Source organism: Poecilia mexicana, unplaced genomic scaffold, assembly GCF_051168715.1.
Source record: "Poecilia mexicana isolate PSO_F unplaced genomic scaffold, ASM5116871v1 scaffold_11, whole genome shotgun sequence".
NCBI lineage: Eukaryota > Metazoa > Chordata > Actinopteri > Cyprinodontiformes > Poeciliidae > Poecilia > Poecilia mexicana.
The window spans coordinates 1,126,713-1,143,016 of NW_028263380.1; the positions used below are offsets into that span (position 1 = coordinate 1,126,713).

The following is a 16,304-nucleotide window of genomic DNA, read 5'->3' on the forward strand; positions in this document are numbered from 1 at the left end:
GGCACTCCATTTGGCTAAAATATCTCTCTCAGTTTGGAGGACAACAACGGCTGAGATAATGCTTCCATCACCTAATCGTTTTCCCCTCCTGCTGTTAACTTTTCACTTTCATGAACACCTAATCCTACATCACTTCATCTGTTTCTTCTTGTGCATTCTGCTCTGTCTTCTCAAACTCCAGTTGGTCATAGCAGTTGGATTCTTGTACTGAGCCTGGTTCTGGTTCTGCTGGAGGTTTCTTTCTGTTAAAGATACATGCTCGATATGGGGGATTGCTGCAAAATCAGTGACACAATGCAAGCAATTGTTGCTATGTGCTCACCCAGGAGGAGTGAATGCTGCAAGTCAATAACTCGATACAATCTTCTGAGTTTCCTTAGAAACTTTTTAAGACTACTTAATAAGAGGTTTGAAGCTGAATTTAAACCTTGTATTAAAGAAACAAACAGATGGAAGCTTTGCCCAATCAGCAACACAAATGTGATCCTCCGGTTGATGTGCAGCTCACAACATTGTGAGCTGCACAACATGTTTATTGTGGACGGTAAACAGGACTTTTGTTCAGAATTGTGGACCTTTATTGTGAAATCACTTTCATTCCAAGTGGCCACTGTCTTTGAATCCCACTGCACCGGGGATTTGACATCTCTTTTCCATTGCTTTCTCCAGCTACTGACCCAGAAGCACATGTTGCTGATGTGAAAATAGCATAGAGTCAGACAAAAGTGTGTTCTGAAACAGGTGCTGTAACTGGGCTCACACAAAACAAATTTTTTCTTGTTTGAGCTCAGACACTTTCTTTTTGTCTTATATTTTCTGGAGAGCTCAGTCGCAATCTGGTGAGCCAAAGACAGATCAAGACAAAATGGGTGACATGGTTCAACTACTTTGCTAATGCTACATGTGATTTTTTTTTTTTTTCGAACATTGAGTATTTTGAATAAAATTCTCATTGTTTCTGGAATGTGAATCCAATCCTTGTCAATAAATAACTTTAATCATTCACACTGAACAATATGTTTATGTCCTTGTACATTTTAGATTATAGAGAATCCCCATCTCTGATCAAACTGTTCTCTTGGAAGATATGTGCCTTAAAGTTAGCTTAGAAACTTATGTTCTGGGGAGAAAGTGTGTATTAGTCATTGTAGGCGTCACACGGTTGCCTCTCTTGGTTTTCCCAATCTTGCTGAGAGCAATGTACATTCCAGGATAGGAAGCTGATTCATAGACGTTATAGTTGTTGGCCAGGAGGTTCTCCTTGAACTTGCAGTCATCTCTGTAGCTTCCCTAATTAAAAGAGAGGGACAGAAACAATGATCAACTTCCCAACTTGTTTATGCTTATTATTCACTTTTTTATTTTAAAAAGAGGAAAAAAAAATCTTCAACGCACAATGTAAATATTTAATTTATTAATTTATTAATATTTAATTTGAAGAACGTCAATTTGAGACATTTAAAATATGACAGCTATTACAAATACCCTGTTGGGATCTGGCTTAGCTGCTAGTTGACATCTTCTGAGGATTAACAGTCAACCCTTATCAACAACTTATCCACCATGAATTTAACCAAGACCTGTCATAACTCTATTACATTTTTTCTCCATAATTCAGGCAGCTTCATGTGAATAAAGAATCAAGGGTAGTGAGGGCGCTAAGAATTGTTGTTTGACGTTTGTCATAAAACTGAGGAAACATTAAACAGAGTTAAACAAGATTGTTCAGTTGGTCTTATTTGTATTATATATTTTATTTTACTCGTTCTAAAATGCTTCTTCTCAAATAAACTTGTGGTATATTTATTAAGAAGTGTTGATTGTGACATAAATTATACCAGAGGAAGAAGCAATACACAGATGACAGAGTACCATCTCTTGGATAATAGGGCCAGATATGTTCTGTTCATACACATATTCCTGTTATAACAGTAAGTCATCAGCTTTTGTTTTGAATTTACTTATGAGCAAATTATCAACAAAGTTAATCACTTATCAGGGCGCTAATTGTGAACCAAGCTCTACCCTCTTCTTCGTGTGAGAGGAGGGTGAGTGGAAGAGCGGAAGAAGAGTGAGAGAGCGAGCGGTTGTATATTCTATATCTTAGGCTTTTTTTCTTACTGTTTTTTCACAGGGTGTTTATGTTACTTGCTTAATTGTGATTTTGTGTTAGTTTGTCATGTTTTAAAGGGTTTTTGTTGGGTTCAGGTGTGGCCGTCAGGCGTGCCTGGCTGGCCAGCGTCTGACGACGCCATGGTGGTCGGTGCTGGAGATTTCTCCACACTGACACAGTGTTAGGTCCACCAAGGGCACAACATACTTGAGGACACGAGACAAGGATGAGGGTTCAACAGAATATTTTATTCTTAAACTCTCTTGAACTTTGATTTTTTTTGGTTCAGCTGCTTCTGATTTTCTGTGAAGAAAAAGAGAGATAAATGCCCCCTCAGTTTACCGTGTCCCAAAAAAAGAAAAACAAAACCCCAAAAGTATTAACAGAAAGTTGGACCTGGTGAGTCGATCAAACAGAACGAAACGGTACAACAGGGGGCCAACCCTATAAAGGGCCGTTGAAGCCCCTACTAGTACCGGACTAAAGCAAAAAAGAATCTAATGCAAAAGAAAGATTGAAACCAGGACAACCGGTCCCACAAGGCCAAAATCACAATGAAAAAACAAACAAAGGTTAACAGAAATACCACATGGGAGGCTGGAAACGTCAGCTGCGGCCCACAGCGACTGGACGTGCGCGCACCGCGTCAAGACGCGTCCCCTGTGGTGGTGGAAACGAGTGGAAGGGCGGAGACCCCAACATGCTGAAACCCAGCCTATTTATAGGCAGACCAACAGCGCCACAAATTAACGTTATCAAATGACCAAAAATAAGAAATTATCCAAACTCCAAAATATATTAACAAAAGGTCATTCAACTAAAGTCTATAAGAAAGAGAAAATAGACAAAAATCATAATGTGCCCGAAGCACATAACACATGGAAGAACGGTGTCAAGGTGGTGCTAGTTCTCCTTGCAGCATGGAGGAAGTTTGTCTGGCTGTTGGTGAGGTGATCGGACATGGGTCCAGAAGGTCTGCAGCTCGAATGAATGGTGCTGTAATTTTGTGTGTTGAGGAAAAATGAATATTTTTAGTGTTTAATACAGTTAATCTTACGGCATGTGAAAAGGTATATTGACCATAGTCATTTTGAACAAATTTCTTAATTTAGAACAGGTTTGTGTTAATGATTTAAAACTAAAACTATTGATGGGTAAGTATTCAACTTACGGGAAGGAAAATAGAGATCAAAAGGGAACTCTCACTGAGGCTCCTGTTGTGTTATCAGAGAGGACAGGAGACCATAAAATAGGCATCTGCAGGAAGGCAATATCACTTGGATGAGCGTGGGAGAAGTAGTTTGCTCAGTTCACGGAAGATCAAAAAGTCTTCCAAAACTAACATCTGGGACGGTGGAAAACTGAATACAACATAGAATGTTTAAAACCACTACCATTTAATTTGTAAGACATTTTTCTTAGTTATTAATAGCATGTGCTGACTGAAAATAGTTTAATTGTAGTTTTAGAATTACTAATTTAGTCAGTGATGAATGTATTTTGAAATTGTATTATCTGTTACTATATTGGAATCAAATGGAAATTGTGTGAATGAAAATGTTTTGTTTAGTATTAGAACATTGCTCAGGTTTATGGTGAAAGGGTTTTGGAAAATGATTATGTTAATTTTTATACTTAGGATTGAATATTATATTTGATAGGTTAGAAAAAGGAATTTTACTGTCAGGTTCTGGGTTTTTCCTTCAAGAGAAGTGTCTCTCCCCTTCGGCTACCCGTTGGGGAGTGGCCTGGAGTGGAGCTGCACGCCTGAAGCTCGTTGGATCATCAGTCAAGAGAGGATTAAAGGAGCTACCAGACCTCTCCTCTCCGCCAGATGATTATTCCTTCACGGTAGTTTCTAGCTCGTTAAGTCTTCCCCTGTGAAACGCTAGCATTATTTTTTGACCTTCTTGAGAAAACCTCTCTGCCTGTTGTCAGTCGTCCTCACTTGTTCTCTGTCTCTCATTTCCAGGTAGTAGCCGACTTCCATTGGCGAATCTGCCTGCCGCTCCCAGAACCTCACCGGCCTGCCCTCTCCAGCCCACTGTTTGTTCCCCCCCCCCCACTGTCGGGAAGCCCTCCAAGAAGACGTAAGCTGATTACTCCTGTTAGCCCATCCAACTTTTTGTCCACCTCTGGCCAGATCATTGACCTGTTCTCTCCGCTTCCAGGCGAGTCTCGAACCTATACCTAAGGATCATCTACGAGACATTGTGATAGTTTTTTCTAATAAACAGTTACTCACCAGTAATCTCCGGGCCTGATTCTGCATGTGGGTTAGAAGTCTACCATCCATTATGACATTTACCCCATTCTGTTCTGTAGATTTTATGTATTACTTTTGGTTTACGACAAGACTCATTCTTTTGAGGTGTTGAATGCAGAAGAACAAAATTAGGTTTGTGGCGATAACCTTTGCTTCAACTTTCTGAGTAGGGAGAAAGCGGGAGAGATTCCATATTTCACACCTATCTGTGAAGTACCTTTCCCTGTTTTTCTTTGCCCAGATAGCCTTAAAACAGCAGGAGTTCAGGAGAAGCTCTGCTCTCACTTTGCTTAAACAAAGGGGACAAAATGGCCTTTGATCTTGGAAGCAAATTGTAAGGAGTTTCTAACTTTTAAGAGGGTTTCAGACTGAAACAAACCTATAAACAGTTTGGTTTCTGTTAGTTCTGTCAAGATGCAATAAATGGCAAATTTGTCTTATATTGGTAAATCGTTTTATTTTAAATATGCTTTAGGAGCCGTAGTTTGATGACTGTTATAAATATCGCCACATTTTACGAACAGAGGGAAATAGTTCAGTTTTTGTCGCTAGTTTAACTTTTAGAAATTGTAGCACCTGCAGAGCGCCGCAATAAAGGCACAATAAAGCTGATAAACAGGTGAAGAACAAAGCTAGATAAAACCACTTCTACTGTATTCTGATTTTTCTTGCTCCGGGCTTTACCCTACACGCGGACCCGTTGCCATGGAATCCGCCAGTAGATCCGCCCCTGCTCGGCACGGCAAGGTGGCGTCACCTGTTAAAATAGTACTGGTGCAAATCACCATGCTAAAACATTGTTGTCTCCCATAGGAGACAACTGCTTATGGTATTAATAGACGAGACAAGGAACTTAACCTGCGCTTTCATGTCAGAATTGATGATTTTGATTACATCTTGTTTGCTACATCTTCTAACATGAAGTGCTTTGGCTGCGGTCAGGAGGATCATATTGTAAAAATGTGTCTCGACAGGGCCAGGCCGGCCCCGTCGAGTTCAACAAAGCAGCAGCCTGCTGCTGAGCAGGTGGGGAGCCCACCTGGTGAGGCTGGGGCAGCGGAGGAGCCCACTGCCACAGCAGAGGAGCCCGCGGCAGAGTAGCTTGCGGAAGGTACTGTTGAGGTGTCGTTTGTGGAAAGTGGGAAAGGTTTGAAAATGAGTGTATGTGTGGGAAAGGATGGAAGCACGGTGTTGTGTGGTGATGGGGTGTATAGTGGTGAGGGTGAAAGTGAAGTGATGGAGAGATACGGTGTGCAGGGAGAGCAGGAGGAAGTGAGAGGCGAAGAGGAGTATTTAGTGTGTGGAGATCAGTGAGAGAAAGGAGAGGTGCAGGCGGACAGACAGAACAGTGCAGAGTCGGTTTTTGGAGCTGGAGTGGGGGGAGAGAGGTGAAGCAGAGGAGACGATGGAGCTGGAGGCTTCAGCCCCGATAAAGAGGCGAAGCAAAATGAGGAATGTGGTGGCTGCTGTGCAGGCCAGCATAGACATCATATTAGGAAAAAAGAGGTATCAAGTTTTACAGATAGACTAAAGAAAATAATGACCAAAGTTAGATTTAAATGATGCACAGTAACACTATTATTTTTTATAGTCTTTTGGTATTTTGTTTTTAGCTTCTTACCCAATATGGATTCTTTTAAAATAGCATCTTTGAATCTTGACAGGGCTAGGGAGGCTGAAAAATGTGCTTTGATTTTTCTTTGAACCAAAAGAAAATTGATGTCATTTATTTACAAGAAACTCATAGTGACCATTTAATAGAAACAGACTGGGGTAGAGAGTGGAGTGGGGAGGTCATTTTAAGTCATGGCACCTCCCAGAGTGCAGGGGTCGGCTTCTTCTTTTCTAGAGCTTTCACCCCAAACTCTACAGAAGTTGAACATGTTATTCAGGGGAGGTATCTTTTAGTCAAGACAAAGTTTGATCATTTTAGTATAGTTTTTATTAATATTTATGCTCCTACCACCAATGCAGAGAAAAATCGTTTTTTCGAAAAAAAAAATGGGCAAAGGTTGGGAGATTGTGGGTCTGAGGATTATGTTTTTATAGGTGGGGATTTTAATTGTACTGAAAATGAGTTTTTAGACCGTAACTATGCAGAGCCACATCCAGTGGCCCAACATTCTCTGTGACAGCTGGTCTCATCTCATGGCCTGGTGGATGTATGGAGGAGGATGCACGCAGGTTTCAGGCAGTACACATGGTCCCATACTAAAGAAACTCTTTAGCTCATCTTGATCGTTTTTATTGTTTTAAATACCATTTAACGTGTTTAAAACATGCCAGATTTTTACAGAGCACTCGTTGTGATCTCGTTGTGTGTTTTTATTAGAAACATTTTACCTAACTTTAACTTTAACTCATGATCAAGGTTTTAAAGAGGTTTTAAGTTATTTTTGGACTGGTTTTAGACAGAGAAAGACTTATTTTACTTGTCTGAGACAGTGGTGGGTCTATGGGAAAGTACAAATAAAACTGCTGAGTCAGCAGCACACTAAATGTCACCTGTGACATTACCAGATCTATCAGATTTCTGGAGATGAATATCGTGGAATTAGAACAACTTAGTGAATCCACAGGAAATTGAGAGTACTTTGAAGTTCTCAAATCAAAAAGGCTAACTTTAGCAAACCTGCTGGAAAGTAAAGTCCAAGGCGTATTGGTCAGGTCCTGGATCCAAAACATCACAGAGATGGATGCTTCCTCTAGCTTTTTTTTTCACCTTGGAGAGCTGAAAAAGCTCTTTGTTGCAGCTTGTTGTTTTTACCAAGAAAAGAGGGGGGCCTTGTCCGCCTGGCCAGTAAAACAGCTATATTTCATTTGCAGTTCCTTCAGAAATACTTGACAGGATGTAGCCAGCTATGTCCTCAGACGTGTTAATTTTCTGAGGCTGGATGCTGCTCTGTTTTTAACCGATTTTAGTCTTTTAAATTTAAAGGGGTTGCCTCAGTTTTATCAGAGTGTTTTTAAATCCTGTGGCCTTTTTAAACTATGTCGTTCACAGGTGCATTGGTCTTTAGAAGAGCCTTTGGTCTGTGCGTCCAGACTGGATGTGTGTCACGGCCCAATACCGGGACTGTTGGAGGCGCTGTGCAAGTCCAAGACGACGACTGTGAAACATCTGGTGGAGGCAGCTGGACCGGACTTTTCAAACACCCAGGTCGTTGCTTCTCTGCTGTTAGTCCGGTCCATTAGACTTGTTAAGTGCTTCCTGGACCTGATGAAAGAGAGGATGATTGCTGGGGAGAGGCATCTCCTGCAGCTGCTCCACGAGGGAAAGGTTTTGCCGGACCCGACAGACCCAGTCCCTGATGTGACCCTGAATACCTGGTTCACAAAGGACAGTGGTCGCCTGCTATACAGCAAAGACTCACAGATGAGCCTCCAGAGTACGGGCCCAAAAGTACTCTGCAAAAACTGTGTCAAAATCCTGAATGGAAGAATGCTACGGAACAGACCAGTGAGCGTGTGGGCGAACCGTCTGAGAGGACAAACCCCTCAGTGGAGGACGCTCTACAAACCTCTGACAAAAAAACAGACTGGCCATCTGCAATGGAGGGTTTTACATGGCGTCATTGCTACAAACTCTTTTTTTATCAGTTTGTAGTCCAGGGTTTTAAATGAGTGTCCTTTCTGTGGTCTGTCTGAGAGTGTTTATCATGTTTTTATTGATTGTAGAAGACTGATGACATTTTTTAGTTTATTGATGAGTGTTTTTAGCTGTTTTGGCATTCTTTTTACCAGTTCTATATTTATTTATTGACTGTGTTTTAACAAAGCCAACAAGCCAAAGTGCCAGATTTAAACATTTTTAACTGCCGAACCAAAAATGGCTATTTATTTATCTCATAGAGACAGACTCCAGCCTGGACCTCAGCTGTGGCTCTGTGGAAGTGCAACATCAAGGCCAGGCTGACGCCAGAGTTTTGCTTCCACAGAGCCACTGGGAACATAGGGAATTTTGTGCAGCTTTGGGGTTTTAATGAGATTCTGTGCAATATATCAACTCAGGGAAAACTATTGGTTAACAAGCACCTTATTTAATTATTTTTTAAGCATGTCCTGATGTGATAATCTTGTGTTTTTAATGGTATTCTGTGCACATTATCATCGTAAATAAATGTTTTGTTAAAAATAATAAAAAAAATCTTCTTTTTCTTCTTCTTCTTCTCTTTTCAACTTTTTCCCTTTAGAGGTCGCTACAGTGAGTCATCAGTCTCCATGTAATTCTATCTTCCGCATCTTCTTCTCTCACACCGTCTACCTTCCATGTTCTCTTTCGCTCCATCCATAAATCTCCTCTTTGGTCTTCCTCTAGGTCCAACCTCAGCACCCTTCTACCGATGTATTCACTGTCTCTCCTCTGTACATGTCCAAACAATCTCAGTCTGGCTTCATTGACTTTATCTCAACACATCAGACATGAGCTGTTCCTCTGATGTATTCATTTCTGATTTTACCCATCCTTGTCTCCCCCAGTCTGGAAACCAAGCACTAATAAGTAATTTTAATCAGAAACCACAGAATGCATACATTAGTGATGACCAGGGGTGCGGTAAAGGGGTGAAAAGTGATGACGATTCTAGGGGCCCTGACCAGCAGAAGGCCCTCCACAATTTAATTATTTATATTTTGTTCATAGACATAAAATAAAAAAATGTCAAATATAAAATTAATCATATTGTATTTTCAAAGATTGTTTTTAGCAGTAAAAAATTAATGTTATCCCTCCCAGACCATAAAACACACATCCGTTTTTGCCCTGAACCCCCCTGGATCTGCATGAAATGGTTCGTTCCTGCTTGGAACGCTTAACAGTGAGGTATGCAGCTACAGTCAGTAGAAGCTGCAGCTGAATACAGCGGCAACTGTGGCAGCTACTATGCTGCTAAGAAAAGTTATAAAATCAGGTTTTCAAAAACAAAAAAGAGAGAGGGAGAGAGGAAAAGTCAAGAGTGTTAATTTATCACCCAGTTTTTCTCCAAGAGAGGCAAGTAGACTGTGTGATTATCAACCATTTAGCATAGTTAGCTTAGCTACAGACTACTGTTTGCCTCCAATTCACTAGCATTAAATGAATTAAGGAAAAAAATTACCAACATATTCATATATTTAACTTGTTCCCTGTGCCTTTTACCACTCTCATCTGAGTGAGTGAGCAGAAGCTCTAACCCACGTCCCTCCTGACCCGTCCTCTCCTGAGTGAAATTAAAGCTGCAGTATGTAACTTTTATATAAATATTTTTTTTCACATACTGTATTTGTTAAAACTGTCATTATGTTGTGGCAGTATGGTATGAGAGGTAATCTGTGAAAAATCTATTTCCTCTGCCTTCTCAGTGCTAGAAACAGCCAGTCAATGGCAGGAGAGTTTTAGTGCTGTCAATCACAATCTCATGTGGTGATGTTCATCCTTCCTCCTCCTCGATTTGTGCCATGCTGCAGTTAGCATAGTACAGAGCTGTGCAGATTCAAACTGTGAATGCTTAGTTTAGCTAGCATAGCTACCGATGACGACAGATAAAAGGTTTCTTGTAATAAGATGTTTCTCCACCATTAGCTCATTTAGCAGTGAGTGAATGAAGTTGATTGACAGTGCTAAGAGCATCCTACTAGTTCTGATTGGTTGTTTTGGTCAGAATGGTGCATTACTTTAACCAGTAATAGTAATTCAGGGAGGAGATGAAGGAGATTGATTGTTTTCACAGATTATCTGTCTCATAACAAACTGCTATGACATTGTGACAGCTTTAGCAAATATGGAGAAAACATATTTTTTATTAAAGTTATGTACTGCGGCTTGAATAAAATGCAACTACTAGCTTTTTTGAGAAGTCTGGATTGCTTCATGTGTAGTTGCACATTGCTTTTGACTGTTGCTCATGGGGAGAGACATTTCAGTAATCTAAAACTAATAGAAAAAAATTAAGCAACCTACTCGCAGGCTGGATGTGGGCTGTTGGATGTTAAATTAATGAGCAGTAAATATTGTGCTAATTATCACTATCGAACCAAAGAAAGCAAGGCAGATGCAAGCCTTTAAAATTGTGACGCTTTTTAAGGGTCAAACAGACTCAAAAAATTGTAACAGCAGCTTCGCAGGGGGCCCAAACAAATATTTTGTCAGTGGGCCCATGATTTCTGGCAGCGCCCCTGGTGATGACAAACCATTTGCTATAGTGATATAGTAATGATAATGATATAATAACACAACAGTCATTAAAATTTGTGCTATGCTTAATAACCACTATTCCAAGTGATCCCATAAGTCTGCGTATAGGGGTAGATGCAAAATTTGTTTGAAATCTTAACTATTTGTTTCAGGTGTGATGGAGAAGGGAAGCATAGATCCCCTGGCCACCGCCTTCCTCAGCAATTTCACTTGATTCTCATCTTCCTTTAGTGTTCCATCTGAAATTTCCCTCTATGAAGTCAATTTCTCTGGTTGAGTTTCAACCACTCAACGAAACAGAAGGAGGAGTTGTGAAGAAGGATGTCGATTTTCTGTGCTGTTTTTGAAATATAATCTGCCTGTAGAGGGTTGTAGTTTAGCATGGCATTGGAGGAAGTGAATGAAGTCATTCAGTCCATGTTGTCCATGTTTCCAAATATTAAGCAATTGAAGTCGGAGCAAGAGGCATGTCGAAAACATTTTACTGATGGCAAAGATGTGGCCCTGCTATCTAGAGGGTTTTTTTTTTACATTGCATGCACTTCTACTAAGCTTGGAGTAAGCTATGGCCAGTAAATATGTCAGTATTATATAAATGACACAGCAGGGTCAGCAGATAGAAAATTAAGAATAACAAAACTCTAGCATGAACAAAAAGTTTCACTTTAACTTAAACTGCAGGTGTGTCAATATCTGATGCATTTTTGTTTTTAATTCAGGGAAGTTATTGTAAAAGAGAGATTTTAGTTGAGTAAGAGTAAAAAGTACAGTTTAGTAAAACTATTCCGAAAAGTTTTTTCTCAAAACTCTCCTCAAGTAAATCTGAGTCTGTATTTGGATCAGTTCCATTTGTAAGTTAGACCTTTTCAGTGTTTTTAGGGGTTAGCATCAAACAAGTACAGCATATCAAAAGAGCAAGTATTGCAAATATACTATTAGTTGGAATAGGAGTTGTTCATTGTAATTTATAGGATGAATCCTACTTCCCCATTGTAACATTTAATTAAGTTTTTTTTCACATTTTATTGTTGTGAGCTTTAATTTTCCACCACCAAATAAGAAATACAGTGACAATACTGAATTACATTACAATTAAACTTGCAAAGTCAAAAACTATTTATTGTTCCATCAACAAGATCTGTTTAAAAAAAGAAAGAAAGAAAGAAAGAAAACAATTAACAAACAAAAGAGTGGGATCTTGATTGCAAATTATACCATACTGTTAATGGTCTGCCAATGCCTGTTTTATCAAACATAAAAGTTATTTTTTACATTAAATACTCTAAAATCAAAACCTCTACAGTTATGCAGAGAAAAGTCATATCTTACCGAACCATAAAGTTTCCCCTTGTCACTCATGGCGATGAACAGACCACTTCTGATCCCATACAAAGTCACAACTCCTCTTTCCACTGGAGAAATTTCTAAAAGGCCTTGAGGGAAGAACAGTAGTTAAAAATTATGGAGAAACCAAATGTGAATAGAAATAATTGTTACTCCCAAGTTGGAATAAAGACGAAGTTGTTTGTGATATTTTCAAATGTTGACCTCACAGAATTAATTACTGTGAAGATTTAAGCACTTGTTTAGTCAAATGAGCACAACTTAAGCAACTTGACCCCAGAGAGCAACATATAACATATTAATGTTGAAATCTGCAACACTGGATGGCACGGGTGTGCATCAAGTATTAGTGGTCCACCCTGATTCTATATCGATGAGTTACTAGACAGAAAGCTACAAACTACACCAAGCTCCTCTTCTACATTTAATTTGAAATGATTCTTCATGCAATCTGGCTAAGACCTATTCTATGATAGAAACCATCTAGAAATATGCCTGACACATTATTACAACTTGTGTAAACATTTTGGTTGTTAAGACTTATATGATATGTTTACATTTTTGAGGAGATTGTGACTATTCAACAGAGAGTCATAATTTCATCATTTTCACAAACATGTCATAAGTGATTAAAATATCTGAAAAAGCAGAGAGTTGTACATAATCACTGGCACTGATTTACAAAAGTATTTGCAATCTGCTTAAAGGAATGAAACTGTTGCTATAATGTTCACCAGGGACAGATGAAAATTGAAAAAATCTGTCTGTCTGTCTGTCTACCTACCTCTCTCTCGCTCTAACTATCTATCTATCTATCTATCTATCTATCTATCTATCTATCTATCTATCTATCTATCTATCTATCTATCTATCTATCTATCTATCTATCTATCTATCTATCTATCTATCTATCTATCTATCTATCTATCTATCTATCTATCTAGTTAGTTATAATATATACAAAACAGACAGTTTGGTAGGGGAGTTAATGACTAGAGCTCTTAAGACCAAAATATCCTTTATGACTTAGAGTTTATTTTTCAAATTCAATTAATTGAAATAAGAAATATATATAGATTTAAAATTTTGTGACATAATAGATTGACAGATGTTAGAAATTCAAAAAATTAGTGGAAGAAAAAGGAATTGAAATATTTTTGTAGCTCATTTAATTAAAGAGTTATTGCAGATAGTGAAGGCTGTCAACAGAAAACATCTCCTGTAGCAGTCCTTATTGAAATGAATTTGAAGAAGCCTCTGTCTGAAGATACTCTGTTTTATAAGACAGTCTTGTAAGGAGAATGGTCCTTACGAGACCAATAATCTCGATATTTTCTCAATAATTTTCTTGATTTTATGAAGAATTCTTTTCTGCACCATCACCTCCAGAGGTTCCCCAGTCATTCCCAGTTCAAAACTAGAGCAGAACCAGAACAGAACCAGCCTTCTTTATCAGGCTGTTGATTCTTTTTAGGTCCCTGGTTCTGATGCTACTGTCTCAACAGATGATGGGAGAAAAGATGATACTCTCAACAACAGACTTATAGAAGATCTGAAGCATCTTGCTGCAAACTGTGAAGGATCACAGTTTTCTCAGGAAGTCTAGTCTGCTCTGTCTCTTCTTATAGACACTTCACTGTTGCGTCTCCAGTTCAGATTGTTGTCGAGATGAACACTGAAGTATTTCTACTCTTCAACCACCTCACTTCCTTTCCCATGATGGAAACAAGATTTGATCTAACCCTGTTCCTCCTGAAATCTAAAATCATCTTCTTTGTTATGTTTACAGTCAAGAGGAGATGATTGTTCCCACACCTTGACACAAAGTGGTCCAATATGGAGACATATTCAAATTTGCTTCCTTCTAAATAAAATCAGAAACTGCACTCAATTTAATTGTTTTGTAATTAAATAAATCCCATAAATGTAAAAATGAAAAATGTTAAATATAATTTTATTCAGAAGTAGTTCAAAGTCCATCTCTACAACCAACAAAAACTAATCAATCTTTTACAATGGAACAAGTTTTGTTTTGAGTTACTAAACAGAAATATTTGTGTTGGGAAGACTTCTGGATCTGAGCTGGCAGCTGAAGCTCACTTCAGAGTGTCCGATCAGAACACTTATTAGATTTGTGTGGATGCGGAACAGATCAGAAGACCAGTTAAATTTTTACTCTTTATATAGAGGGTTACCAGAATGGACATGAAGCAGGTGTGTGTGTGTGTGTGTGTGTGTGTGTGTGTGTGTGTGTGTGTGTGTGTGTGTGTGTGTGTGCGCGCGCGTTTGTTTGTAATACCTTGTGGGGACGATTTTCCTGACATATACGTTGTGGGGACCAATTGCTCCTCGTGGGGACCAGAGGAGCAATTGGTCCCCAATTTTTTGGGTCAGGGGTCAGAGTTAGGGCTAAGGTATGAATTGAGTTTTGGTTAGGGTTAGGGTTAGGTATGTGATGGTTAGGGTTAGGAAAAGGGTAAAGGTAAGGTTAAGGCTGTAGAAATGAATGGAAGTCAATGGAAAGTCCCCACAAAGATAGCAAAACAAACGTGTGTGTGTGTGTGTGTGTGTGTGTGTGTGTGTGTGTGTGTGTGTGTGTGTGTGTGTGTGTGCGTGTGTGTGTGTGTGTGTGTGGTTCTTTAAACAAACAGAATAATACAAGCCAATTAGAACCACAGTTACAATGTAACATAAAGATAAAGCAAAGCTGTAAATACACTGTAGAGCTAAATAACAGAAACATAATTGCATGAATGATAACATTAAACATACAGGTTTTTGAACACACACAGTCATTGGCTACTTCTTTCCTGCTTTTTTCTCTCTATGAGGCTACCGAGCTGCACACCTGTGTTGCATTAAGGTTGCATAGGAAATCTCCTACACAGTCATACCCTTTTGTATACTTTGCCTTTAGTATTACTATTACTCAAACTCCTTATCTCCCACTAATCACAGATTTTCATTCTTCTGATAGCCCCTATGCAACAATAATGTTGCAAAAAAGAACATTTAACCAGCAAAATTTCTATTTGTTGTATAAGGAGAAGACAAAACACAGTTAATGTAACATTTATAGTTTACATAATGCAATGGTAAACATCTATGTTGAAATTGAATAACTACAACCAATCTGTGCTGATAAAAAATAAAAATGTAGTCAATGTATAAACTATTTGACAAATTCCTGACATTAATCAAGGTCTTTGTTGTTATTTTCATCATGAAATGTCAAAAATACTTACTGTATTTGTTTTCATTGTGTACTCCTGTTATTTTTCCATTTGGTAGGACCTGAATATGGAAGCCGATGCCCACGTTACAGTAAAGTCTTCTAAGTCTTTTTATTCCCAGCAGATACTGTCCATCTCTTTCTCCATCTTCTCTTTTGTTCAAAGTGAAGCTGCTGCTGTGCACCAATGATCTGGCATTGCGTGTGCTCTGTTTTGTCCTGCTGAGTGTAAGAGTGGCATATAAGCTGCACAAGAAGATCCCATACAGGAAAAAAGAGATCTTGGACCTTGAAAATGACATATTCTATATACCAGTAGTGAAAGCAACTCAGGTGTAGCCTAAGTTTTTCACTTTTAGGCAAACATAGAGATAAAAACCAGCATATATTCTAAAAAAATGCTTACAATTCTGGACTTCTAAATGGTGAAAATCACTTGTAGAGTGCATACTGAAACATCCCTAAACATCCAACTCTGATTGCATGTTGTTTTACTTTTGTATGATTTTTTTCTGGTTTTGCTTTATCCTCAGACAGTCACACACCTAGTAACTGTCCAGACTTATATGCATGCTGCATTACGTCACATACCGCCTGCTGTCTTGTTTATCTGTGAGTCACAGGTGCTGTAGAAGCACAGACTGAAAATACCTTGAACATGCAGTGACAGAAAACAAACATAGACACGCAAGCATTTAAAGCAGGAAAAATAATAATAAAAAACACGTCAACTATTGGTGGCATAAACACAGGAGCTCCTCTTGCGCCATTTGAAACCAATTGCATCAACTGTTTGTAAATATAAATAGGGCAAAGTCATTGCTTTGCAAATCACAAGTTAGGTTTAAGGTCTCGAGTCAGGTCTCAACCAGACTTAAAAGGTCCAAGTTGAGTCCAACGATAAAACAGGGAAGTCCCAAATCAAGTCAGAATCCTAAACTTTTAATTTCATGCCTTAAAGCATACAATGAAACATGCAATTTAATCACTGAATGATGATTATAATTTCTGGATTTCTAAAATGTTTGCCCAAACAACTATCAAGAGGAACTGAAAAAACCTCAGACTGCTGATGTGAATCAAATTAAACATAATAATGATTCATAATAAATTAGATTTTTTTATGCATCATTAAAATGATCACAATGTTAAATATGTTACCATAGAAACCGTGCAA

At 38.7% G+C, this 16,304-nt stretch overlaps 1 protein-coding gene across 1 annotated transcript; it reads right to left on the reverse strand.

Moving 5' to 3' along the window:
* Positions 1 to 638: 638 nt before the first annotated feature.
* On the reverse strand, positions 639 to 15,429 carry LOC106911966 (fibroblast growth factor 4-like). Its single transcript, XM_014978789.2, has 3 exons — positions 15,141 to 15,429; positions 11,881 to 11,984; positions 639 to 1,290 (listed from the first exon to the last, which is right to left on the reverse strand). The coding sequence occupies exons 1-3, from the start codon at positions 15,427 to 15,429 to the stop codon at positions 1,114 to 1,116; spliced, it is 570 nt and encodes a 189-aa protein (XP_014834275.1). The 3' UTR covers positions 639 to 1,113.
* Between the last annotated feature and the right edge of the window lie 875 nt (positions 15,430 to 16,304).

What these genes read in the sequence shown, in the direction of transcription:
- LOC106911966 (XM_014978789.2), bottom strand. Translation starts at nt 15,429, where the DNA reads ATGTCATTTTCAAGGTCCAAGATCTCTTTTTTCCTGTATGGGATCTTC. An exon ending in ACACAATGAAAACAAATACA is followed by an intron (nt 11,985 to 15,140) that starts GTAAGTATTTTT and finishes TCTTCCCTCAAG; the next exon opens with GCCTTTTAGAAATTTCTCCA. An exon ending in AGGGGAAACTTTATGGTTCG is followed by an intron (nt 1,291 to 11,880) that starts GTAAGATATGAC and finishes TCTTTTAATTAG; the next exon opens with GGAAGCTACAGAGATGACTG.